At 44.4% G+C, this 25,408-nt stretch overlaps 1 protein-coding gene across 2 annotated transcripts in view; it reads left to right on the top strand.

Moving 5' to 3' along the window:
• The window catches only part of LOC115169596 (arf-GAP with GTPase, ANK repeat and PH domain-containing protein 3), a 222,258-nt gene that overhangs the window by 79,579 nt on the left and 117,271 nt on the right, over positions 1–25,408 (top strand). The window contains exon 1 of one of the 2 annotated variants that reach the window (XM_029725357.1): positions 11,870–13,669. The exons of the other annotated variant lie outside the window; for it this stretch is intronic. Within the exon in view, the coding sequence (XP_029581217.1) occupies positions 11,929–13,669 (1,741 nt within the window). The 5' untranslated portion in view covers positions 11,870–11,928. Of the gene's footprint in view, positions 1–11,869; positions 13,670–25,408 lie in introns of those variants that run through there. 2 annotated transcript variants of the gene reach the window in all.

The following is a 25,408-nucleotide window of genomic DNA, read 5'->3' as shown; positions in this document are numbered from 1 at the left end:
AACAATAAAAAACAGAAGCACCTTATTTATATAAGTATTCAGACCCTTTGCTATGAGACATGAGATTGAGTTCAGGTGCATCCTGTTTCCATTGATCATTCTTGTTGTTTCTATAACTTGATTGGAGTCCACCTGTGGTCAATTCAATTGATTGGACATGATTTGGAAAGGCACACACCTTTCTATATAAGGTCCCACAGTTGACAGTGCATGTCAGAGCAAAAACCAAGCAATGAGGTCGAAGGAATTGTCCGTAGAGCTCTGAGGCAGGATTGTGTCGAGGCACAGATCTGGGGAAGGGAGCCAAAAAATGTCTGCAGCATTGAAGGTCCCGAAGAACACAGTGGCCTCCATCATTCTTAAATGGAAGAAGTTTGGAACCAAATCAAATCAAATCAAATTTATTTATATAGCCCTTCGTACATCAGCTGAAATCTCAAAGTGCTGTACAGAAACCCAGCCTAAAACCCCAAACAGCAAGCAATGCATGTGAAAGAAGCACGGTGGCTGGGAAAAACTCCCTAGGAAAAACTCCTGAGAAAGGCCAAAAACCTAGGAAGAAACCTAGAGAGGAACCAGGCTATGAGGGGTGGCCAGTCCTCTTCTGGCTGTGCCGGGTGGATATTATAACAGAACATGGTCAAGATGTTAAAATGTTCGTAAATGACCAGCATGGTCAAATAATAATAATCATAGTAATTGTCGAGGGTGCAACAAGCACGTCCGGTGAACAGGTCAGGGTTCCGTAGCCGCAGGCAGAACAGTTGAAACTGGAGCAGCAGCATGGCCAGGTGGACTGGGGACAGCAAGGAGTCATCATGCCAGGTAGTCCTAGGGCTCAGGTCCTCCGAGAGAAAGAAAGAAACAAAGAGAGAATTAGAGAGAGCATATTTACATTCACACAGGACACCGGATAAGACAAGAGAATACTCCAGATGAAACAGACTGACCCTAGCCCCCCGACACATAAACTACTGCAGCATAAATACTGGAGGCTGAGACAGGAGGGATCAGAAGACACTGTGGCCCCATCCGATGATACCCCCGGACAGGGCCAAACAGGCAGGATATAACCCCACCCACTTTGCCAAAGCACAGCCCCCACACCACTAGAGGGATATCTACAACCACCAACTTACCGTCCGAAGACAAGGCCGAGTATAGCCCACAAAGATGTCCGCCACGGCACAACCCAAGGGGGGGGCGCCAACCCAGACAGGAAGACCACGTCAGTGGCTCAACCTACTCAAGTGACGCACCCCTCCCATGGACGGCATGGAAGAACACCAGTAAGTCAGTGACTCAGCCCCTGTAAAAGGGTTAGAGGCAGAGAATCCCAGTGGGAAGAGGGGAACCGACAAGGCAGAGACAGCAAGGGCGGTTCGTTGCTCCAGCCTTTCCGTTCACCTTCACACTCCTGGGCCAGACTATACTTAATCATAGGACCTACTGAAGAGATAAGTCTTCAGTAAAGACTTAAAGGTTGAGACTGAGTCTGCGTCTCTCACATGGGTAGGCAGACCATTCCATAAAAATGGAGCTCTATAGGAGAAAGCCCTACCTCCAGCCGTTTGCTTAGAAATTCTAGGGACAATTAGGAGGCCTGCGTCTTGTGACCGTAGCGTACGTGTAGGTATGTACGGCAGGACCAAATCGGAAAGATAGGTAGGAGCAAGCCCATGTAATGCTTTGTAGGTTAGCAGTAAAACCTTGAAATCAGCCCTTGCCTTAACAGGAAGCCAGTGTAGGGAAGCTAGCACTGGAGTAATATGATCACATTTTTTGGTTCTAGTCAGGATTCTAGCAGCCGTATTTAGCACTAACTGAAGTTTGTTTAGTGCTTTATCCGGGTAGCCGGAAAGTAGAGCATTGCAGTAGTCGAGCCTAGAAGTAACAAAAGCATGGATTAATTTTTCTGCGTCATTTTTGGACAGAAAGTTTCTGATTTTTGCAATGTTACGTAGATGGAAAAAAGCTGTCCTTGAAGCAGTCTTGATATGTTCTTCAAAAGAGAGATCAGGGTCCAGAGTAACGCCGAGGTCCTTCACAGTTTTATTTGAGACGACTGTACAACCATCCAGATTAATTGTCAGATTCAACAGAAGATCTCTTTGTTTCTTGGGACCTAGGACAAGCATCTCTGTTTTGTCCGAGTTTAAAAGTAGAAAATTTGCAGCCATCCACTTCCTTATGTCTGAAACACAGGCTTCTAGCGAGAGCAATTTTGGGGCTTCACCATGTTTCATTGAAATGTACAGCTGTGTGTCGTCCGCATAGCAGTGAAATTTAACATTATGTTTTCGAATGACATCCCCAAGAGGTAAAATATATAGTGAAAACAATAGTGATCCTAGAACGGAACCTTGAGGAACACCGAAATTTACAATTGATTTGTCAGAGGACGAACCATTCACAGAGACAAACTGATATCTTTCCGACAGATAAGATCTAAACCAGGCCAGAACTTGTCCATGTAGACCAATTTGGGTTTCCAATCTCTCCAAAAGAATGTGGTGATCGATGGTATCAAAAGCGGCACTAAGATCTAGGAGCATGAGGACAGATGCAGAGCCTCGGTCTGACGTCATTAAAAGGTCATTTACCACCTTCACAAGTGCAGTCTCAGTGCTATGATGGGGTCTAAAACCAGACTGAAGCGTTTCGTATACATTGTTTGTCTTCAGGAAGGCAGTGAGTTGCTGCGCAACAACTTTTTCTAAAATTTTTGAGAGGAATGGAAGATTCGATATAGGCCGATAGTTTTTTATAATTTCTGGGTCAAGATTCGGCTTTTTCAAGAGAGGCTTTATTACTGCCACTTTTAGTGAGCTTGGTACACATCCGGTGGATAGAGAGCCGTTTATTATGTTCAACATAGGAGGGCCAAGCACAGGAAGCAGCTCTTTCAGTAGTTTAGTTGGAATAGGGTCCAGTATGCAGCTTGAAGGTTTGGAGGCCATGATTATTTTCATCATTGTGTCAAGAGATATAGTACTAAAACACTTTAGTATCTCCCTTGAGCCAAGGTCCTGGCAGAGTTGTGCAGACTCTGGACAATGAAGCCCTGGAGGAATACCCAGATTTAAAGAGGAGTCCGTAATTTGCTTTCTAATGATCATGATCTTTTCCTCAAAAAAGTTCATAAATTTATTACTGCTGAAGTGAAAGCCATCCTCCATTTGCGAATGCTGCTTTTTAGTTAGCTTTGCGACAGTGTCAAAAAGAAATTTCGGATTGTTCTTATTTTCCTCAATTAAGTTGGAAAAATAGGATGATCGTGCAGCAGTGAGGGCTCTTCGATACTGCACGGTACTGTCTTTCCAAGCTAGTCGGAAGACTTCCAGTTTAGTGTGGCGCCATTTCCGTTCCAATTTTCTGGAAGCTTGCTTCAGAGCTCGTGTATTTTCTGTATACCAGGGAGCTAGTTTCTTATGACAGATGTTTTTAATTTTTAGGGGTGCAACTGCATCTAGGGTATTGCGCAAGGTTGAATTGAGTTCCTCGGTTAGGTGGTTAACTGATTCTTGTCCTCTGACGTCCTTGGGTAGGCAGAGGGAGTCTGGAAGGGCATCAAGGAATCTTTGGGTTGTCTGAGAATTTATAGCACGACTTTTAATCTTCCTTGGTTGGGGTCTGAGCAGATTATTTGTTGCAATTGTAAACGCAATAAAATGGTGGTCCGATAATCCAGGATTATGAGGAAAAACATTAAGATCCACAACATTTATTCCATGGGACAAAACTAGGTCCAGAGTATGACTGTGGCAGTGAGTAGGTCCAGAGACATGTTGGACAAAACCCACTGAGTCGATGATGGCTCCGAAAGCCTTTTGGAGTGGGTCTGTGGACTTTTCCATGTGAATGTTAAAGTCACCAAAAATTAGAATATTATCTGCTATGACTACAAGATCCGATAGGAATTCAGGGAACTCAGTAAGGAACACTGCATATGGCCCAGGAGGCCTGTAAACAGTAGCTATAAAACCAACAAGACTCTTCCTAGAGCTGGCCGCATGGCCGAACTGAGCAATCGGAGGAGAAGGGTCTTGGTCAGGGAGGTGACCAAGAACCCGATGGTCACTCTGACAGAGCTCTAGAGTTCCTCTGTGGAGATGGGAGAATCTTCCAGAAGGACAACCATCTCTACAGCACTCCACCAATCAGGCCTTTATGGTAGAGTGGCCAGGCGGAAGCCACTCCTCAGGAAAAGGCACATGACAGCCTGCACCTAAAGGACTCACAGACCATGAGAAACAAGATTCTCTGGTCTGATGAAACCAAGATTGAACTCTCTTTGGCCTGAGTGCCAAGCGTCATGTCTGGAGGAAACCTAGCACCATCCCTACGGTGAAGCATGGTGGTGGCAGCATCATGCTGTGGTGATGTTTTTCAGCAGCAGGGTCTAGGAGACTAGTCAGGATCGAGGGAAATATGAACAGAGCAATGTACAGAGAGATTTTTGATGAAAACCTGCTTCAGAGCACTCAGAACTTCAGACTGGGATATGGTTCACCTTCCAACAGGACAACAACCCTAAGCACACAGCCAAGACAATGCAGGAGTGGCCCAGCCAGAGCCCGGACTTGATCCCGATCGAACATCTCTGGAGAGACCTGAAAATAGCTGTGCAGCGACGCTCCCCATCCAACCTGACAGAGCTTCAAAGGATCTGCAGAGAAGAATGGGAGAAACTCCCCACATACAGGTGCGCCAAGCTTGTAGCGTCATACCCAAGAAGACTCGAGGTTGTAGTCGCTGCCAAAGGTGCTCCAACAAAGCACTGAGTAAAGGTTCTGAATACTTTTTTAAAATGTTATTTTTCAGTTTTTTTTTCTTTTTCTAAAAACCTTGTTTTTGCTTTGGCATGGTGACTGCAGGAACGTCCACCACAGTTGTTGCCAGAGAATTTAATATTAATTTCTCTACCATAAGCCACCTCCAATGTTATTTTAGAAAATTTGGCAGTACGTCCAACTGTCCTCACAACCGCAGACCACGTGTAACCACTCCAGGCCAGGACCTTCACATCTGGCTTCTTCACATGTGGAATTGTCGGAGACTAGCCACCCGGACAGCTGGTGAAACTGTGTGTTTGCACAACCAAAGAATTTCTGCACAAACTGTCAGAAACCGTCTCAGGTAAGCTCATCTGTGTGCTTGTTGTCCTCACCAGGGTCTTGACCTGACTGCAGTTTGGTGTGGTACCTGACTTCATTGGGCAAATGCTCACCTTCGATGGCCACTGTCACGCTGGGGAAGTATGCACTTCACGGATGAATCCCACTTTCAACTGTACTGCGCAAATGGCAGACAGTGTGTGTTTGTGTGGGAGAGTGATTTGCTGATGTCAACGTTGTGAACAGAGTGCCCCATGGTGGCGGTGGGGTTATCGTGTGGGCAGGCATAAGCTACAAACACGTTTCCATTTTATCACCAGACATGTCACCCATTGAGCATGTTTGGGATGGTCAGGATCGGTGTGTTCCAGTTCCCGCCAATATCCAGCAACTTTGCACAGCCATTGAATGGGAGCGGGACAACATTCCACAGGCCACAATTAACAGCCTGATCAACTCTATGCGAAGGAGATGTCACGCTGCAAGAGGCAAATGGTGGTCACACAAAATACTGACTGGTTTTCTGATCCACGCACATATTTTTTTTTGAAGGTGTCTGTGACCAACAGATGCATATTTGTATTCCCAGTCATGTGAAATCCATAAATTAGGGCCTAATGAATTTATTTCAATTGACTGCTATCCTTTTATGAACTGTAACTCAGTAAAATCTTTGAAATTGTTGCGTTTATATTTTTGTTCAGTGTAGGTGGACAGAGAAATACTGCTTCACTCTATCCAATCATGCCAGCAAGATCGTTTAATTTTTTTAAATTTAACCAGGGAAGTCAGTTAAGAACAAATTCTTATTCTTTTACAACCAGACAAACCCGGATGGCACTGGGCCAATTGTGCGCCGCCCTATGTGTCCCAATCACGGCTGGTTGTGATACAGCCTGGATTTGAACCAGGGTGTCTGTAGTGATGCCTCTAACACTGAGATGCAGTGCCTTAGACCACTGCCCACCCTTCTCTTTACAGACAGGAAAACTAGCCAGTTGAGTTATTTAGACCACGCAGCACCTCACTTGACTGGCTGACATGAGAAAGATGCGTGCTGACATCTGAAAATCCTGTTGTTTTTTTAAATCACGGATAATTGCAAAAAATACTCTGATCATAATCGGATCCAGAAAACTGGCCATATATTTACATTTACATTTTAGTCATTTACCAGACGCTCTTATCCAGAGCGACTTACAGTAGTGAATGCATACATTTCAAAAAAAAAATTCCCCGTACTGGTCCCCCGTGGGAATCGAACCCACAACCCTGGCGTTGCAAACACCATGCTCTACTCATTTTGTCTGACTACTTGGCACACCTCTACTTTTTACAGCAATAGCAACATTCGCACAGCTAGCTAGCTAACATTGACTAGACCATAAAGCAACACACATGGACTTCCTTTGCCAAACTACGCTACTGCCACCTTCTGGTTTGGAATATTTTAACAAGGCTGAGTGGCTGACGACCTCATGGTCTTTGCTGCGTGAACACCGAGATTGACTGCCAACACTCTGTTTAGAGGTGTTTAGTTCTGTCGGCAGGCAAACGTTTGACAGTCCTACCGGTGTGTCAGCTATTATACACTGTAGACATCGTAATAGCTAGGTTTCCATCCAATTTACAATAGGTTTTCATGCCAATATTCAAAAATCTGCATCAAACAATATGCACATTTTCCACCAGAGATGTGTTTCCATCAAACAGACTTTTTGCGGATAAAAGTCTGTTCGTGATGATCTAGTGCACATAAAAATAACTTCTGCCACTAAATTCCCATGTACCGAAAGAAAAATACAAGTTAAAATGGGTTTCCATCACATTTTCAACTCTAATGATAGTTGTATCACAAAAAATGTTGGGTTATATATAGCAAATGTGCCCACTCTGGTCTTGGCACTTTAACCAACAGCTCTCAGCTACAGTGCAGGTAGGCTACCTACATTTTGAGATTATTATGGAGAACAGTGATATAATTAGTATTTGTCAAGCGGCAGCCAAGCATCGATCATCACGTCACCAGATTAAGACCTTCGATATTTATTGGAAAAGAGCATCAAGCCTTGCAGATTCACCACCCTGTGAAGTTCATAATGTATTTCATCTGTAGCCTAATAAACTACATGCTTTCCGGAGTCGTAGTGGGAGGACCACACAACATATCATCTGTAGCCTAATAAACTACATGTTTTCCGGAGTCGTAGTGGGAGGACCACACAACATATCATCTGTAGCCTAATAAACTACATGCTTTCCTGAGTCGTAGTGGGAGGACCACACAACATATCATCTGTAGCCTAATAAACGACATGCTTTCCCGAGTCGTAGTGGGAGGACCACACAACATATCATCTGTAGCCTAATAAACGACATGCTTTCCCGAGTCGTAGTGGGAGGACCACACAACATATCATCTGTAGCCTAATAAACTACATGCTTTCCTGAGTCGTAGTGGGAGGACCACACAACATATCATCTGTAGCCTAATAAACGACATGCTTTCCGGAGTCGTAGTGGGAGGACCACACAACATATCATCTGTAACCTAATAAACTACATGCTTTCCCGAGTCGTAGTGGGAGGACCACACAACATATCATCTGTAACCTAATAAACTACATGCTTTCCCGAGTCGTAGTGACCACACAACATATCATCTGTAACCTAATAAACTACATGCTTTCCTGAGTCGTAGTGGGAGGACCACACAACATATCATCTGTAGCCTAATAAACTACATGCTTTCCTGAGTCGTAGTGGGAGGACCACACAACATATCATCTGTAGCCTAATAAACGACATGCTTTCCCGAGTCGTAGTGGGAGGACCACACAACATATCATTGTTTGACTCCAAGTTTACTTCGATATGATGGTTATTATATCAATATTTGCACATAAAGGCACTTCCACCTCCCTTACCTGCATAATACATTTTACCTACACAAAAATATCCCACTATGTCGAACAAAATGTTTGTTGGCGTTTATAAAATTGTACCGGCATTTCATGTTTCCATCAGCCCGGTCATTACTTTTGTTTCATGCGTCCAGGTAATTCATCCGCGTGAAATTGTTGGATGGAAACGTGGTTAGTGACTAGGACACATGAGAACACAGACATTAACACACACACACACACACACTAACACACACTCTGACTCTCATTGAAAACCCCCAGACATGGCCAGTCAATCAAGAGTTACAGGATGTGTGTAGCAGCACTCTGTCTACAAAGCGAGAGAGAGAGAGAGAGAGAAACACACAACACAGCTTTTCCTGTTACCACAGCCCGGAGGGAATGAACTAAGACTGAGAGATCCTATGGCTGACCAGAGCTTAATGAATGTCCATTCTGGCCATGGGGCAAAGGATTAGCCTAATAATCCAATCAGAGTGTTGTTTTAGGTATAGGACCTATAGACCCCTCCTCCTCAGCTCAGCGGATTACCAGGAGGAGTTCCATCACCTGATGCATGGTTGTTGTCTTCCTGACCAGGTCAGTGTGTTAGGATACAACTCAGCACAGCCACAACACTTCAGGGCTGTCTGCCACGAAGTCTCCTGCGACTACATCATACACAGGACCAGGGCAATTACTATCTTTTGGATCCAGAATTTGTCTCCAGTGGAAGTTGAAATACAAACCTGAGAGGAAAGAGAGAGAATATTAAAGAAAATAGGAAAAAGAAACAAGATGATGATGGAAAATATGAGCTGGGTTGTCAGTCATTTTGAAGCGTGAGGGTTGGAAGGTGGATTTGTATGGCTAGGTTGTGGCTTGTGGGCCCTTTGCTCCACTAGGAGCTGAAGGAGTAAGACAAGTAAGTTAAGTTGTGCCCCTTGAAAGTCTGGGACAATGATGCTGTGTTTTGGGGGCCGTAGACGGAACAGGCACCACCACATCCACTGGAGTGAAGAGGACTGTCTACTGGCTAATGAGACTCAGGTTATTTCCAACCCTGCCTACCTGGACACAGGTAACAGAAACCTGTACACTACACACTGCTCAGCAGCAGGTCAGCAGATCGTTATGACTAACAGCTGAGTTGAAGCAGCAAGTTCTCAAAGCAGTTCTTATCTGGAGTATGAATCTATTTGCTAGCTATTATTTGAGCAGTGTTTTCATTTAATTTGTTTCTGACCATTTTTTAAACATTTACCTTGTGCTTTTGTGAGGCTATTTTTGCCAAATCAGAAAACTTTGGCTTGTTTCGTATTTGAGAAGCCTGTCTGAAAGACAGTATCCACAACCCAGACTTCCTGGAAATATGCTTGGGAGGTCTTGAAGGGGGCCTTCACCAAATATCAATAAACTGTACTAGACAATGGCATGACAGTGTATGAGATGACAGTGACCATTGTACTGTATGAGTGTGAGAACATCCACTACTTCTACCACACTCATTCTCATACTCAGTATCTACACGTGTTATGCAAAAACGACACTTGCTAACACCAAGATGGAGAAATAGAGTTTCCATGTTAGGTTTAAAGTCACCTTTTGGAAAATGAGGCTATTACTATTTTGAATACAGTAGTGCAACCGTTTGAGAACGTGTCTGAATCTTTCGAAGGCCTTGTGTTTTTCTGTATAGAGAACAGTTGGTTGTTTTCCTTTGTGTGATTCAGTTGACACATGATGTCTGGGTGCTGTTTTGCATCAGTCAGTCAGTCAGATATAATCTGTGCAGATGTCCTGTCAGAATCATGGCCTCATACAACCCTGGTTCTCTACATGTGCTCTGAGGACTAATTACTATAGTATTTTGTAACGACATGTTCATATAATGTTGTTACTAGTATAATTGCAATGTAACTACAAAGGTATAAAAGCAACTAAAGAGTTACCATAATATATTGATCTGTTTTTTGGTGCCATGTATGGATTTTTAGAAGAATGTTCAAGGTGTGTTCCTAAATCAGGTACCTCATTTTGCAGTTATAGCTTACATATAAGGGGCTTAATCTAAAGTGAGGCTATTTTCTAGTGGCCCTCAACAGTATGTTTATCTCTGTAACCACATAGTGCACTGCTTTTGACTGCACCATCAATTGCCTCAGTGTCTCACGGAATTTGTGCTGTGCCGTTATTGACTGGTTCCCATTTGATTGACCAAGCCTAATTGAACACCAAAGCTCTGCCAAAGCAGAATGTAGTGCTGGAATGTGGCAAATTAATCAGTGAAATGACATTAAAAAAACAAGTTTATTGCAACCAATCTGTTCCTAACAATGACTTATGAGCTATTAATTGTTCCCGCTCAAAAGGTTAATTTACTTCGTCAGAGATGGTCCCAAAACCAGATTTGTGATTATTATTAGTTAGTTAGTGATGACTTTTCTATGAAAACAAAGTCTTTCAGTAATTAACAAAACTGTGAAAAATAAAATGCCCCCTGCCATAAAATATATCTACGTTTAGTGCTGTCAGGTTAGGTGACTGCGATTTAATCTTACTTTCACACAATTAGGCTCCTCTGCCTTGAGCTTTCCTAGTTTGTTTTTTCAGTGAGAGCTACAGATTTTTTTTTTCCAGTCTTGCCCTTTAAAGCTATCCGACCCACCTGTGTGCAACCCATGTGGTCTGCTTTTGGCGGACCCTAGGATTAGCAGTGCTTTAAGTAACGTCTAAAACCTGGCTGTATGGAAGTTGTGTGCCAGGAATTCACTGGTACTTCCACTCCCTGTTTCTCTTGTGAGCCATGGGAAAATCTCTGCCTTTTTTGTGTCCCCTCTCCCCGTTTGTTTGGTTGTAGAGTACTTGATGGAAAGGGAGACTGGGAGAGAGAGAGCGAAAAGGAGACGGGGGAAGGTAGAGAGAGGCAGAGAGGGAGGGAGGCCGAGAGAGGCCCTGGAGACACAGAGTTCTCTTTCATAGCAGTTTGTTTTGGGGATCCTGTCTTTGTTGACTGCAGCAGCAGCGGATGCTAAGCTCCCTCTTCCCTGGATCCTGTTCTTACTGTTCACCGTCGTCCATTTTACTCTGTGGGGACTGAAATGCCTCTAGAGATCCCGAGGGGAAACTCGGCTCAGGGAGTTAGTGTGCTTTAATGCCGAGCGACGACCCCGTTTGGATCCGGTCCTTGTTTTCCAACTGTCCCGACGGGTAGGGAGGCTGCTGGAAAGTTCAAACAGACATACTCCCTCAAGCTATGTACGGCAGGCAAGGGCTCAGAGATGAACAGTTTTGTCTGCACCGGTCGGCAGAAAAAGGATTGCTCATAACTTGCCAAGAAGGATGTCTCAGTTTTTCAAATTTTGCTCAAGGCCTCGCAGGTATGACCAACATGCATTTGGTTGTTCCAAAGCAAACACTGGAATGGTTGTTTTAGCTGTTGCTCACCCTCACGTCGGACAGGTAGAAGTAGAACAAAGTAGAAATGAGGAGAGAGTGCAGCCAGCGACCCACCGTCCTGCAGCCTGTTGCAGTGCTGCTGCTGAATGCTGAGTATAAGGCTCTAGGGTTATGCAGGTGGCACAGAAGCTTTGCTCAGGCTTGTTTTGACTTATTTTTTTTTTCATGTCAAAGGTTAAAGATTATGCCTGGGGTTGGAATGCAGCCTGGAAGTGAGGGACTCGGAGAGCAACCGTAAACACCACCACACCGGGGAGAGGAGTGTGAGTGAGTGTGTGTGTGTGTGTGTGTGTGTGTGTGTGTGTGTGTGTGTGTGTGTGTGTGTGTGTGTGTGTGTGTGTGTGTGTGTGTGTGTGTGTGTGTGCGCGTGTATGTGTGCACATGCGTGTGTGTTTCAATTGGGCTAGATTGTGCATGCCTGTGTGTGTGGGGGAGTGCAGGGTAGTGCCATGCTACTGCTGAGCAGTCAGGCAACGGAGCGGACTATCCCCGGGGCCACAAGTAAAGCTGGAACAGCCCACCAGTCAGGAGGAGGTAAGACCACGGTGGACCACATTTCTGTCATCCTGAATGGAACTCTGGGCCGTGAGGAGGTGGGTTCGAGGGTGGTGGCAGGCCAGGCCGCCCGATATGCCGCACTGGAGCAAAGTCATCCTGCAGCCGGGAGCACTAGGGCACGACAGCAGGCGCTGCAGGGGGAGGAGGGACGCTTCAGCCTGGGCAGGACACGGCAGGATCTTGGCAGGTGGCCCTCCCTGAGCCACACAGGCAGAGTGGAGAGGAGGAGGGAGGATGCAGTGCAGGAGGAGGAGGAGGAGGAGGTAGAGAAGGAGGATGGGGGGGAAATGACAACAGACCGGTTTCTCCAACTGCAACAGCCCTCCAATAACTCAGCAGCTCCAGCAGCAGCCCAACCTTCTCAGTCAGACTGGGAGACTACAGCGGTAGGAGTAGAGGTAGATACAGGCACAGCAGCTCCAGAGCAACAGAAGACCCAGGTAGAGACCCAGGGACAGGACATTTCTCCCCAGTACGAAGGGTCTCCCCCTGGGCATAATGGTGGTGTTCTGGCTGGTGGTGGCCGTCTACCCCGGGCTGTGCCCCGCAGGAAGCCATCCCAGGACAGTGCTGCGCCAGACAGCAGGAGGGTGGTGAGCATGTATGGAGCCCCAGCCGGGCAGCAACGAGGCTCGCTAAGTGACCAGGACAGAACAGACAAACCCAGGAGGCCCAGGAGTGTGTGCATGCTGGGAGGCCCCAACCTCAACCCTGCCCTGTTGCAGCCCGGGTCCCACAGGTCCCACTCCCAGCAGAGCTTCAGAAGGGTGGCTACAGGATCTCTGGACGGTCCCCCCCAGCAGTGCTGGACCAGGAGGGCAGAGCTGCGGACGGTGGACGGCCTCAAGCCAGGGGTGCTCCCTCAGCGGACAGTGGCTGAGGAGAAGGAGGTCTCTAGGGTCCGGCAGCAGACCTGGAAACAGAGACCAGTCAGTATGACAATGTTGGAGCTGAGGAAGAAGGCCTCTGGGTCTCAGGACGAGCTGGACAGCCATAGGGGAAGCCAGGGGGGAGGTCTGTTCAGCCGCTGGAGGCTCTTTGGCCGACCAGCCCAGGACAAGGAGAAGGATAAGGAGGGAGCCCGAGCCCTAGGCTCCAAGCCCCCCAGCAGGCTGGACGTCCCCAAGAAGACCCTGAGCTCCTTACGCCGGAGTCTCAGTTTGCGGATCAGGAGGAACCGGCCGCGGGGGAGAGTGGAAATATCCCAAGTGACAGCAGAGGAACGCTCACGCACTAAAAGTATCGGGCAAGAGCCATCTCTCCCCTCGCGGCCCTTCTCCTACCTCACCGGGAGGTCCCTGCCACCCCCTTACGAGAGAGACAATGATGGAGGGATGCAGAACATTCAGTACCATAGCCAGGGCAAGGTCAAGGTGATGGAGGTGCCCCTCTACCCAGCCAGACTGTCATCCTCCACTAAACCAGCCCATGAGGAGCCCAGCGTGTGGCAGCTCATAGCCAGCCGCTTTAGGAGGAAGGAGCAGCAACAACCGCCCAACGGTAAATGTAAACTCCAGCCCCAACCCCCGAGCAAAGAGACTCAGACTGGCAAATATCCCCTGGCTGGGAATAAGAAGCCTCAGTTAGTTTCCATAGAGACTCTGGCAGGCATCGACTGCAGCAAAGGTCAAGGTAAGATTCCCTGTAAGATTGATGAATATATTCTCCAGCACTTATTGCCCCGGGTTCTGTACAGCCCCCCCCCCCTCAACCACTCTGTGAAAAAGTTCCCTTTTATAGTTCAACAAGAACAGGGGTATGCTGCGCTTAGGAAAAAGGGCAAATTGAAAACACATGGAAGGGAAACTTTAGGTTGAGGTGGCATTTCAAGGCTTCGGGCCCCAGAGGTTAGAAACCATTCCTCTTTTAGCTTTTGTGTTTTGTTCATTTACTTTTCCCTCCGTGCATTCCGTTTCAAATGCAGTTGTGTTCTTATTTGGCTAGTAATCACTGAAAACTTTTTGCATCATAGAGTGTATGCATGTCATTTGGATTACTTCTGCCTGTTCTCTCATATGAGTTTGCCTTTATGATGCTTTAAGTTAACATTAGCTGTTTGATTAGTAACAGTATGGGTGGTTGGTACAGTACTATACAGTCTGCTTTCCCAGAGACCGAGCCAGTGTGGTTGGTAATGCATGCCCTAGCTAATGCCGCTGGCCTCGTAGGGACACAGCTAAAAGCAGGAGGCATTAAAATGGTCAACGGTGGTGACGTGCCATCGAGATGCTTTTGGCAGCCAACCAGGGCTAAATTAAGAGGGCTTACACACTGTAATGATGGGGAACTGAGAGAGCGACATTTTAAGCACTGTGTTTAGCTAGCCCAAATCAAATCAAGTTTTATTTGTCACATGCGCCAAATACAACAGGTGTAGACCTTACGGTGAAATGCTTACTTACAAGCCCTTAACCAATGCAGTTCAAGAAATAGAGTTAAAAAAAAAATTCAAAATAAACTAAAGAAATGTAATAAAATCAAAAAGTAACACAAGAAAATTACATAACAATAACGAGGCTATATGCAGGGGTACCGATACCGAATCAATGTGCGGGGGTACAGGTTAGTCGAGGTAATTTGTGAAGTGACTATGCATAGATAGGTAACAGCGAGTAGCAGCAGTGTAAATAGTCAATATAAATTGTCTGGGTGGCCATTTGATGAATTGTTCAGAATCTTATGGCTTGGGGGTAGAAGCTGTTAAGGAGCCTTTTGGACCTAGACTTGGCGCTCCGGTACCGCTTGCCGTGCGGCAGGAGAGATTACAGTCTATGACTAGGGTAGCTGGAGTCTGGAGTCCTCTGACACCGCCTGGTATATAGGTCCTGGATGTCAGGAAGCTTGGCCCCAGTGATGTACTGGGCTGTACACACTACCCTCTGTAGCGTCTTACGGTCCGATGCCGAGCAGTTGTGATACCAGGCGGTGATGTAACCGGTCAATATGCTCTCGATGGTGCAGCTGTATAACTTTTTGAGGATCTGGGGACCCATGCCAAATCTTTTCAGTCTCCTAGTGCTGCTCTTTTAGCGTTGACAATGTGGGATCCAGTGTGCATTTGAGAAGTTACTCATCGAAGTTGAATGAGAAATGCAACAATGAGCTATAGCGATTTGTCCATGTGTTGAAAAGACTTTATGTTTGCTGTATATCCCTTGCAGTTTAGTTAAAATCTGAATTAAGCATTGCTCTTTTCATAAAGGCATTAGCAGATGACACGTTGCACAATGTTGAACTTGAAAACCTGTATCTGACAGGTTTGCTCCAAATGCGTCGCATGACACAACACACGTTCTAGTGTTACATCATATTTACATAATTAAGCAAAACCCGCCACTCAAACCTCGGTAATCTACAAGTGAAGGATGAAAGATGAAAGTTTGAAAGGTTTATTCAAATTTGGTGAAGTTCAGATTGAAAACAAAAACTTGTAGGGAAGCATGTCTTAGTTTGTTATGCACACTTTCTCTGTGGAAAAAAAACACTTACCAAGCCTGAAAACGTTAGAAGTACTTTGGATTGATAAGCTTTAGCAAAGGTTTGTTCCCTTCTGATCCTTGGCTCTTAATAAGGGTGCACACGTCATGATTTGCAATTTTCTTTGTTTTCCCTGTAAGATTTTTTACCAAGGTCTCCAAAGTCTTTGTAGTAGTGTTAAGTGCACATTTAGTGATATCTGTGACTGTCTATGTAGTGTAGTCGAACTTGGAGAGGGCAGTCGGTCAGGCAGTAGGAATGTAGGTGTGTCGATCACACTGACTACAAGCTAGTGTTCAAAGCCAAGGGCGGGCCTAACTGCCTGTCTCTGCCTGCCTAAGTGTTTGACAACCTTACCTGCATGGCTGCAAAATGTATCCTAAGAGCTCTGAAGTCCAGTCCTTAGTTACACACACACACACACACACACACACACACACACACACACACACACACAACTGCAATAGCCACATTAGTCGGCATTACAATATCATTTCTCTGGCTATTGATGAGCTGTTTTCCAGGATGCCTTTTTTCCCTTTGGTGGTGTAACCCCACACCATGGCTGAGGTATTGAAGCCCCTGTCCCCACTCAAAAGGAGGGGTGGTGTGTAATGAAGTCATAAGTCAGTCAACACTGCACTCCATCATAGACCTGGGTTCAAATAGGATTTGCCTGCAGCAATTGAACAAATGGAATGATCTAAAAAAAAAAAAGTGTGAACCCCGCCTACCTGACACTCCAGGCAGACTCAAACAAATGCTTAACGTATTTGGAAGATTTCAAATAGTACTTGAACCCAGGCCTGCTCCATCAAACACAATGTGCTTTAGACTAGACTATCTGACATGCCGTACGCGTCATTGTTTTTTAGGTCTAGTCAGGCTGGCAAAATGTTCACTGTGGTACATTTATCTTGCCTAGAATTGACATGACTCATTGAGATTTGTCGAAAGTCTCCTGTGTGTCAATGTGCAGTCTCTATTCGTTCATCTCATGACTGCTCTCTTTTAAGAGATCCATTAAATTGTTTGTGGAGCGTTTAAGAATGCCCTGGCATTTATTATTTTTAGTCCCACAGAAGAACTGAAGTTCATTCATGAAAAGTTTTTCTATTGCAGGTTTAGAATAGGGTTAAAACAGAAAACAACTCCACGGTTAAGTTTAGCCATTAATTAAGATTGGCCTTTCTAACTCATTGTGGACAGATGGCGCAGCGGTCTAATCAGCCAGCTCCTGCTCCATATACTGCGAGTTCAATCCAATTATTCATATATATACACTAGATGACAGACAGGAGGTGCTGTTTTGAAGGTACAGCACCTCCATCTTGGCACTCCCCCACCTTTGTAAAAACTATTTTGGAAGCTATAGAAATGCATTTATTAATGTCTAGATTTGTTTTTGCTACATTTGTTCTATTACAGACACCTTAATGCATACTTTTAAATTATATTATGTGAGTTAACATAGAAATGTAAAAATATATTTCAACATTTTCCTTAAAGTATAATTTTTTGAAAGTTCTAATGTGACTGTTCACACTATATAAAAACAGAAATATGTAAAGTGTTGGTCCCATGTTTCATGAGCTGAAATAAAACAGAAATGTTCTTTGTGTACAAAAAGCTTATTTCTCTCAAGTGTTGCGCACAAATTTGTTTACATGCCTGTTAGTGAGCATTTCTCCTTTGCCAAGATAATCCATCCACCTCCTGGCAGGTGTGGCATATCAAGAAGCTGATGAAACAGCATGATCATTACACAGGTGCACCTTGTGCTGGGGACAATTAAAGACCACTTTAAAATGAGCAGTTTTGTCACACAACACAATGCCACAGATGTAGCAAGTTTTTACGGAGCGTGCAATTGGCATGCTGACTGCAGGAATGTCCACCAGAGCTGTTGCTAGAGAATTTCATGTTAATTTCTCTACCATAAGCTGCCTCCAACGTTATTTTAGAGAATTTGGCAGTACGTCCAACCTGCCTTACAACCGCAGACCACGTATAACCACTCCAGCCTAGGACCTCCGCTTCTTCACCTGTGGGATTGTCTGAGGGGGTTGGGGGGGTGCTGAGGAGTATTTTGTTTGTAATGAAGCCCTTTTGTGGGGAAAAACACATTTTAATTGGCTGGGCCTGGCTCCCACCCATGGCTGCACCCCTGCCCAGTCATGTGAAATCCATAGATTAGGGCTTAACACATTTTTTTCAATTGACTGATTGCCTTATATATGAACTGTAACAGTAAAATCTTTGAAATTGTTGCATGTTGTATTCATATTTTTGATCAGTATAAATGTAAATTTGGTCCATGAAACATTTATTTGAAATACTGTAGAATCCCATTAATATCTATGTAAGACTGCTCCTTCTGGGGTGTGCCAACATGGCCGACCGGTGGCTTCAAAGCCTCTCACTGACCAATACATAGCAACAGAAATCCAGGGTTTATATGTACAGTGCATTCAGAAAGTATTCAGACCCATTGACTTTTTCCACATTTTTGTTACGCTACAGCCTTATTCTAAAATGGATTCAATTCTTTTTTCCCCTCATCAATTTACACACAATACACCATAATGTCAAAGCAAATACAGGTTTTTAGACATTTTTGCAAATGTAATACAAATTTAAAAAACAGATCACATTTACACAAGTATTCAGACCCTTTACTCTGTACTTTGTTGAAGCACCTTTGGGTATGACACTACAAGCTTAGCACACCTGTATTTGGGGAGTTTCTCCCATTCTTCTCTGCAGATTCTCTCAAGCTCTGTCAGGTTAGATGGGGGGGCGTTGCTGCACAGCTATTTTTAGGTCTCCAGAGATGTTCGATCGGGCTCTGGCTGGGCCACTCAAGGACATTCGGAGACTTGTCCCGAAGCCACTCCTGCGTTTTCTAGGCTGTGTGCTTAGGGTCGTTGTCCTGTTGGAAGGTGAACCTTCGCCCCAGTCTGAAGTCCTGAGCGCTCTGGAGCAGGTTTTCATCAAGGATCTCTCAGTACTTTGCTCCATTCATCTTTTGATGGAGGCCAGTGTGTTCTTGGTGACGTTCAATGCTGCAGAACTTTTTTGGTGCCCTTCCCCAGATCTTTGCCTCGACTCAAATCCTGTCTCGGTGCTGAATGGACAATTCCTTCGACCTCATGTCTTGGTTTTTGCTCTGACATGCTCTGTCAACTGTGGGACCTTATATAGACAGGTGTGTGCCTTTCCAAATCATGTCCAATCAATTGAATTTACCACAGGTGGACTCCAATCAAGTTGTAGAAACACCTCAAGGATGATCAATGGAAACAGGATGCACCTGAACTCAATTTTGAGTCTCATAGCAAAGGTTCTGAATACTTATGTAAATATATCTGTTTTATATGTTTAATAAATGTGCAAAAAAGTCTAAAAACCTGTTTTCGCTTTGTCATTATGGGGTATTGTTTGTAGATTGATGAGGGAAAAAAACGATTTAATCCATTTTAGAATAAGGCTGTAACGTTCGAAAATTTGGAAAAAGTCAAAGTGTTTGAATACTTACCGAATGCACTGTATCATTGGTTCAATCCCAACTCTGGGCACTCATTGTGGATGTTTTTAGGTTTGTCTCCTGATGTCCTGAGACCTGCAAATATGAAAAATGTCAACTTAAATCTGGAGTGATGTCTCTGTTCATACAAAATGTTCAGCCATTGTGAATCATGGCCCACAGCATTTCTGTTTCCCTAAATGTTGTCTTTCTACTATTCTTGAGTTTGAATCTGACCTCTGAAGACTCTCTGTCAGAGTTGTGTGAAAGATGTATATGATTTATTGAATTCCCTCAGCAGACCTTTTTTTGAGCCAAGCTCCTCACTACTGATTAGGTTTACCATTATGACAAACAGAATGTGTCACTCCCAAGCAAAACAGCACTGACAGTGTGATAATGCAAACCCACCTGCTGGGAGAGGAGTGGAGGGAGGGGGAGGGGGTTTGAATGAGTTAGTCAGAGACAGTCGAGAAGGAGATGGGATATGGAGGCTCCCGTTAATACTTGAATATGACTCCTTATTTGAGCGTCTGCTGCCACACAGATCCCCAGCTACATTTTTCTGCTCCCCAGGACTGCTTGAGACTCAAACTACGCTGCTGCAACTCACCTCTCAGGGGAAATAGCTTCTCAGAATCAAGTTATCAAAACCCATTGACATGCTGGAGTCTGAGAGACCACTCCCAAATGATGTGTTAGGGGTGTTTAAAGGGCCAATCTGAAGTTGCTACATCCATTTTTTGCACTAATAAAATTAATGATATGTACCCATTGATTCCTGAAGAATATAACTTATAAATGGCTCAGGAGCATAGTTCCACTGTTGTACCCTATCAGAACCCAAAATATAAACTTGTATAAAATATTAAAATATATATAAAACAAAATAGAACCTTACTCCAATGTTTGTAAACAAGGTAAATGTAAACAAAAACTATACTTGTTTTTATCATGGATAGTCAGTCCTTGCATCCATAGCCCTGTCTATGAATTTGAGAGTGGTTACATTTCTCCAGCCCCATCCCTCACCATTTTATCAAAACAGGGGCGGTGAATATGCTTTGTTATTTTTTCAACTGCTGATTGCCACTTTAATTTTATGGTGATGACAGAATTGCACAATAGACATAAAGGCTGGGTTTAAAGAACTGCCTTTCTGTATCAGTACACAGGTCAAAGTTGAGTTCCTGAGGCTATTTGCATTGAACAGGTAATCAAATGGCTACCCGGACTATTATGCATAGTCACTTTAACTATACATTCATGTACATACTATCTCAATTAGCCCGACGAACTGGTGCCCCCACACATTGGCTACCCGGACTATCTGCATTGTGTCCCACCACCCGCCAACCCCTCTTTTACGCTACTGCTACTCTGTTTATCATATATGCATAGTCACTTTAACCATATCTACATGTACATACTACCTCAATCAGCCCGACTAACCGGTGTCTGTATGTAGCCTCGCTACTGTATATAGCCTCGCTACTGCATATAGCCTCGCTACTGCATATAGCCTCGCTACTGCATATAGCCTCGCTACTGCATATAGCCTCGCTACTGCATATAGCCTCGCTACTGTATATAGCCTCGCTACTGTATATAGCCTCGCTACTGTATATAGCCTCGCTACTGTATATAGCCTCGCTACTGCATATAGCCTCGCTACTGCATATAGCCTCGCTACTGTTATAGCCTCGCTACTGTATATAGCCTCGCTACTGCATATAGCCTCGCTACTGCATATAGCCTAGCTACTGTATATAGCCTCGCTACTGTATATAGCCTCGCTACTGCATATAGCCTCGCTACTGCATATAGCCTCGCTACTGTATATAGCCTCGCTACTGTTATAGCCTCGCTACTGTATATAGCCTCGCTACTGCATATAGCCTCGCTACTGCATATAGCCTAGCTACTGTATATAGCCTCGCTACTGCATATAGCCTCGCTACTGCATATAGCCTCGCTACTGCATATAGCCTCGCTACTGCATATAGTCTCGCTACTGTATATAGCCTCGCTATTGTATATAGCCTCGCTACTGTTATAGCCTCGCTACTGTATATAGCCTCGCTACTGTATATAGCCTCGCTACTGCATATAGCCTCGCTACTGCATATAGCCTCGCTACTGTATATAGCCTAGCTACTGTATATAGCCTAGCTACTGTATATAGCCTAGCTACTGTATATAGCCTAGCTACTGCATATAGCCTAGCTACTGTATATAGCCTAGCTACTGTATATAGCCTAGCTACTGTTATTTTTCACTGTCTTTTTACTATTGTTTTTTATTTCTTGTTTATTGTTCACCTAATACCTATTTTGTACTTAAATTTGCTCTGTTGGTTAGGGCCTGTAAGTAAGCATTACACTGTAAGGTCTACACTTGTTGTATTCGGCACACGTGACAAATAAACTTTGATTTGATTGAGAGTTGGACAACCCTCCTTTGTGCATAACCATGTTTATGGTATGTTGTTAACGTGGGGTTGGGGTTACAGAAAATGTTAGCTTATATGGCAATTTAACTTTCATTGCTACATATTCTACTAAGTCGAGTCAGCTAAGACTGAACCCAAGGAACAAAAGATCTCTCAAAAATCCAATTTGTCTACCTCGGGTTAAATAAGAATTCATATCAACACCGGTGTCCAATTTAGCTCAGAGGAAATGGTTGATACCAAGCCTTCAGCAACAGAAAGCTTAGATGAGACCCTTAAGTCAGCTTTGCTATAGCCCTCCACAATGGGATAGATAGGTCGGCAAGCATCCACCTCATCCACCGCTCTGTCTGCATCACTAGTGATTCTGTTTGTCACTTACCTATCCCCTTAGAGTGAAATTACATTCTGCTGTTCAGAGATTTACAGAGCTCTACAGATAAGAGCCGTAGCAGAATTGAGTCGACAGCTTTGTGAATTGGGCTGCAGAGCCATAACAGTTACAAGATAGGGATATGATTCAGGAACAATTATGACAATGGAGCTGCTGCTCAGGGTAATTATACCCTAGGCCTAGTCAGAGGCAATGGCAGTGGGTAACAACCCACTATGTGGTTACCAATGAAGGATGTAAAAATACTTATTCCAAGCTAAATTCACACTCTGTAATTTCTAGCTGGTGGGAAAAAATATCTTGGCCTCAGAGCGGCGTGGAGGTTTAGACCTCATGGTTGTCCTCCCCTCTCATTCCCCACTGACGACAACACAACACACACAAAACTCCCGCGCACGCACACACTCAAACAGAGTGGTATTTTCCTCACATTTTCCTTCCCTCTGTTTTCAGAACTCAATTAGGGGGGTACTAATCGTGCCTCACTGCCCTCGGATTGAATAGTAATTTTTATTAGAGTGGACATGAGCGGTGAGGTAAAAAAACAACACGACAAACAAGCGGTTGCAGTTTTCCATCTCACACAAACAAGGGCTCCGGTGTCCTCTGGAGGGTGCATCACTGACGTTGGGACTCGTTCTGTTCTGTTTCCACAGGCATTCTGGGTAGCGATGGGGTGCTTTTTTTTTGCCACCCTGTATGTTACAATCTGGATAGCCACAGCATATCAGCCTAGTATGTAACATGTGTAGCACAAACAATGTGTCGCATGGTTTTATAAAAGATAGATAGGTAAAGCTTTGAGTGAATAACTGCTACTTGTCTTCCATTTCTCCTCTGTTCTTCTGCCCTCTGTATTTCATGCCTTTTAAAGTTATTTTAAAAATGAGTGGTGGTGTTATGGTCAGTAATAACGTAAGGTTCCATTCTGGTGTGGCACCCCAGTCTCCTAACTCTCTAAGTGGTCAACAACACTATAGAGACCCATTTGTATGATGACCCCTAATTCCACTGGATAGGCTGTCTATTTCCGGGGTCTTCTTTTGTGTGTTTGGCCCTCTCTCTTTCAGAGATTCAAGAAAAGTGGAATCTACCGTTGCGGTTTACAACAAAGCTCTTCAAGTCAGAGTGCTCTTGTAACAGGTTTCTGAAGAGTTGCGTAAAAAAGCTACAATCAGTGTTTTTATTTGTCCTCTTGTCTATATATATTTTTTTAAATTAAGTAATCTTGACAAAATGAGTGGCAACCTCATTTAAACTGCTCTCTACCACTTGTGAAAAACACTCCCTCACTCAGAACTGCAGAGCCTTAAGTTTTCCGATTTTTTTGGAACAACATGCACCTTCTGTAACATGATACCCTCGCTGGTCCATGTGATCCTAGACCCCCCCAATAGCAACATACACAAGGGGGCAATAGCAGAGAGAGATTTTCTTGTTGTTGTATTCCCATGTGTGGTAAAAGCAAAGAAGAATCATGTTTAAAACATCACCACTGTTAGCTAATTTCAATGAAATGGCTAAAAACAGCAAGTAAGCTATCCTTTTAGCTTCCCACATCACCCCTATATGAAATAATCCGATGTATCATTAAATAATATGCAAATATCAAATATTATTTACTTGCCAGTGTTACCTACAGGATCATCACAGTTTAATATGCTGCTGGAATGTATTCACACCCATATCAGCTAAAAATAGAATGCCATCATTTATGCTCAGGAAGAAAAAGTACATGGTTTATGGCTGTTTTTAGGTAGTCAATCAGTAAAATACTTTTTTGGGGGGGGATTCTAATAAGGCTACAATGTTGTTTGGTTTATTGTTTTAAAAAACGACCACCCCTCATGACTGTCAAACGCTCCCTAAAACACTTCTGCGAGCAGACCTTTCTAATCGACCTGGACGGGTATGCTGGAATGACATTGACCTCATTCCGTCAGTAGATGATGCCTGGCTATTCTTTAAAAGTGCCTTCCTCACCATCTTAAATAAGCATGCGCCACTCAAAAAAATGTACAACTAGGAATACATATAGTCCTTGGTTCACTCCAGACCTGTCTGCCCATGACCAGCACAAAAACATCCTGTGGTGTTCTGCATTAGCATCGAATAGCCCCCGTGATATGCAACTTTTCAGGGAAGTTAGGAACAAATATACACAGGCAGTTTGAAAAGCTAAGGCTAGCTTTTTCAAACAGAAATTTGCATCCTGTAGTACTAACTCAAAAAAGTTCCGGGACACTGTTAAGTCCATGGAGAATAAGAGCACCTCCTCCCAGCTGCCCACTGCTCTGAGGCTAGGAAACACTGTTACCACCGATAAATCCACTATAATTGAGAATTTCAATAAGCATTTCTCTACGGCTGGCCATGCTTTCCACCTGGCTACCCCTACCCCGGTCAACTGCCCGGCACCCTCCACAGTAACCCGCCAAAGCCCCCACCATTGCTCCTTCACCCAAATCCAGATAGCTGATGTTCTGAAAGAGCTGCAAAATCTGGACCCATACAAATCAGCCGGGCTAGACAATCTGGACCCTCTCTTTCTAAAATTATCTGCCGAAATTGTTGCAACCCCTATTACTAGCCTGTTCAACCTCTCTTTCGTATCGTCTGAGATTCCCAAAGATTGGAAAGCTGCCGCGGTCATCCCCCTCTTCAAAGGGGGTGACACTCTAGACCCAAACTGCTACAGACCTATATCTATCCTACCCTGTCTTTCTAAGGTCTTCGAAAGCCAAGTTAACAAACAGATTACCGACCATTTCGAATCCCACCGTACCTTCTCCGCTATGCAATCTGGTTTCAGAGCTGGTCATGGGGGCACCTCAGCCACGCTCAAGGTCCTAAACGACATCATAACCGCCATCGATAAGAGACATTACTGTGCAGCCGTATTCATCGACCTGGCCAAGGCTTTCGACTCTGTCAATCACCACATTCTTATTGGCAGACTCGACAGCCTTGGTTTCTCTAATGACTGCCTCGCCTGGTTTACCAACTACTTCTCTGATAGAGTTCAATGTGTCAAATCAGAGGGCCTGTTGTCCGGACCTCTGGCAGTCTCTATGGGTGTGCCACAAGGTTCAATTCTCTGGCCGACTCTCTTCTCTGTATACATCAGTGATGTTGCTCTTGCTGCTGGTGATTCTCTGATCCACCTCTACGCAGACAACACCATTCTGTATACTTCTGGCCCCTCTTTGGACACTGTGTTAACTAACCTTCAGACGAGCTTCAATGCCATACAACTCTCCTTCCGTGGCCTCCAACTGCTCTTAAACGCAAGTCTTGCACCTTTGCACCCCAGTATCTCTACTTGCACATTCATCTTCTGCACATCTACCATTCCAGTTTTTAATTGCTATATTGTAATTACTTCGCCACAATGGCCTATTTATTGCATTAACTTACCTCATTTGCACTCACTGTATATAGACTTTTTGTTTTCTTTTGCTCTACTGTATTATTGACTGTATGTTTTGTTTATTCCATGTGTAACTCTGTGTTGTTGTATCT

This window comes from Salmo trutta, chromosome 31 (genome assembly GCF_901001165.1).
Source record: "Salmo trutta chromosome 31, fSalTru1.1, whole genome shotgun sequence".
In the NCBI taxonomy this organism is placed as follows: Eukaryota; Metazoa; Chordata; class Actinopteri; order Salmoniformes; family Salmonidae; genus Salmo; species Salmo trutta.
Note: the sequence above shows the minus strand (reverse complement) of the source record. Positions and strands in the feature narration are given on the sequence as shown.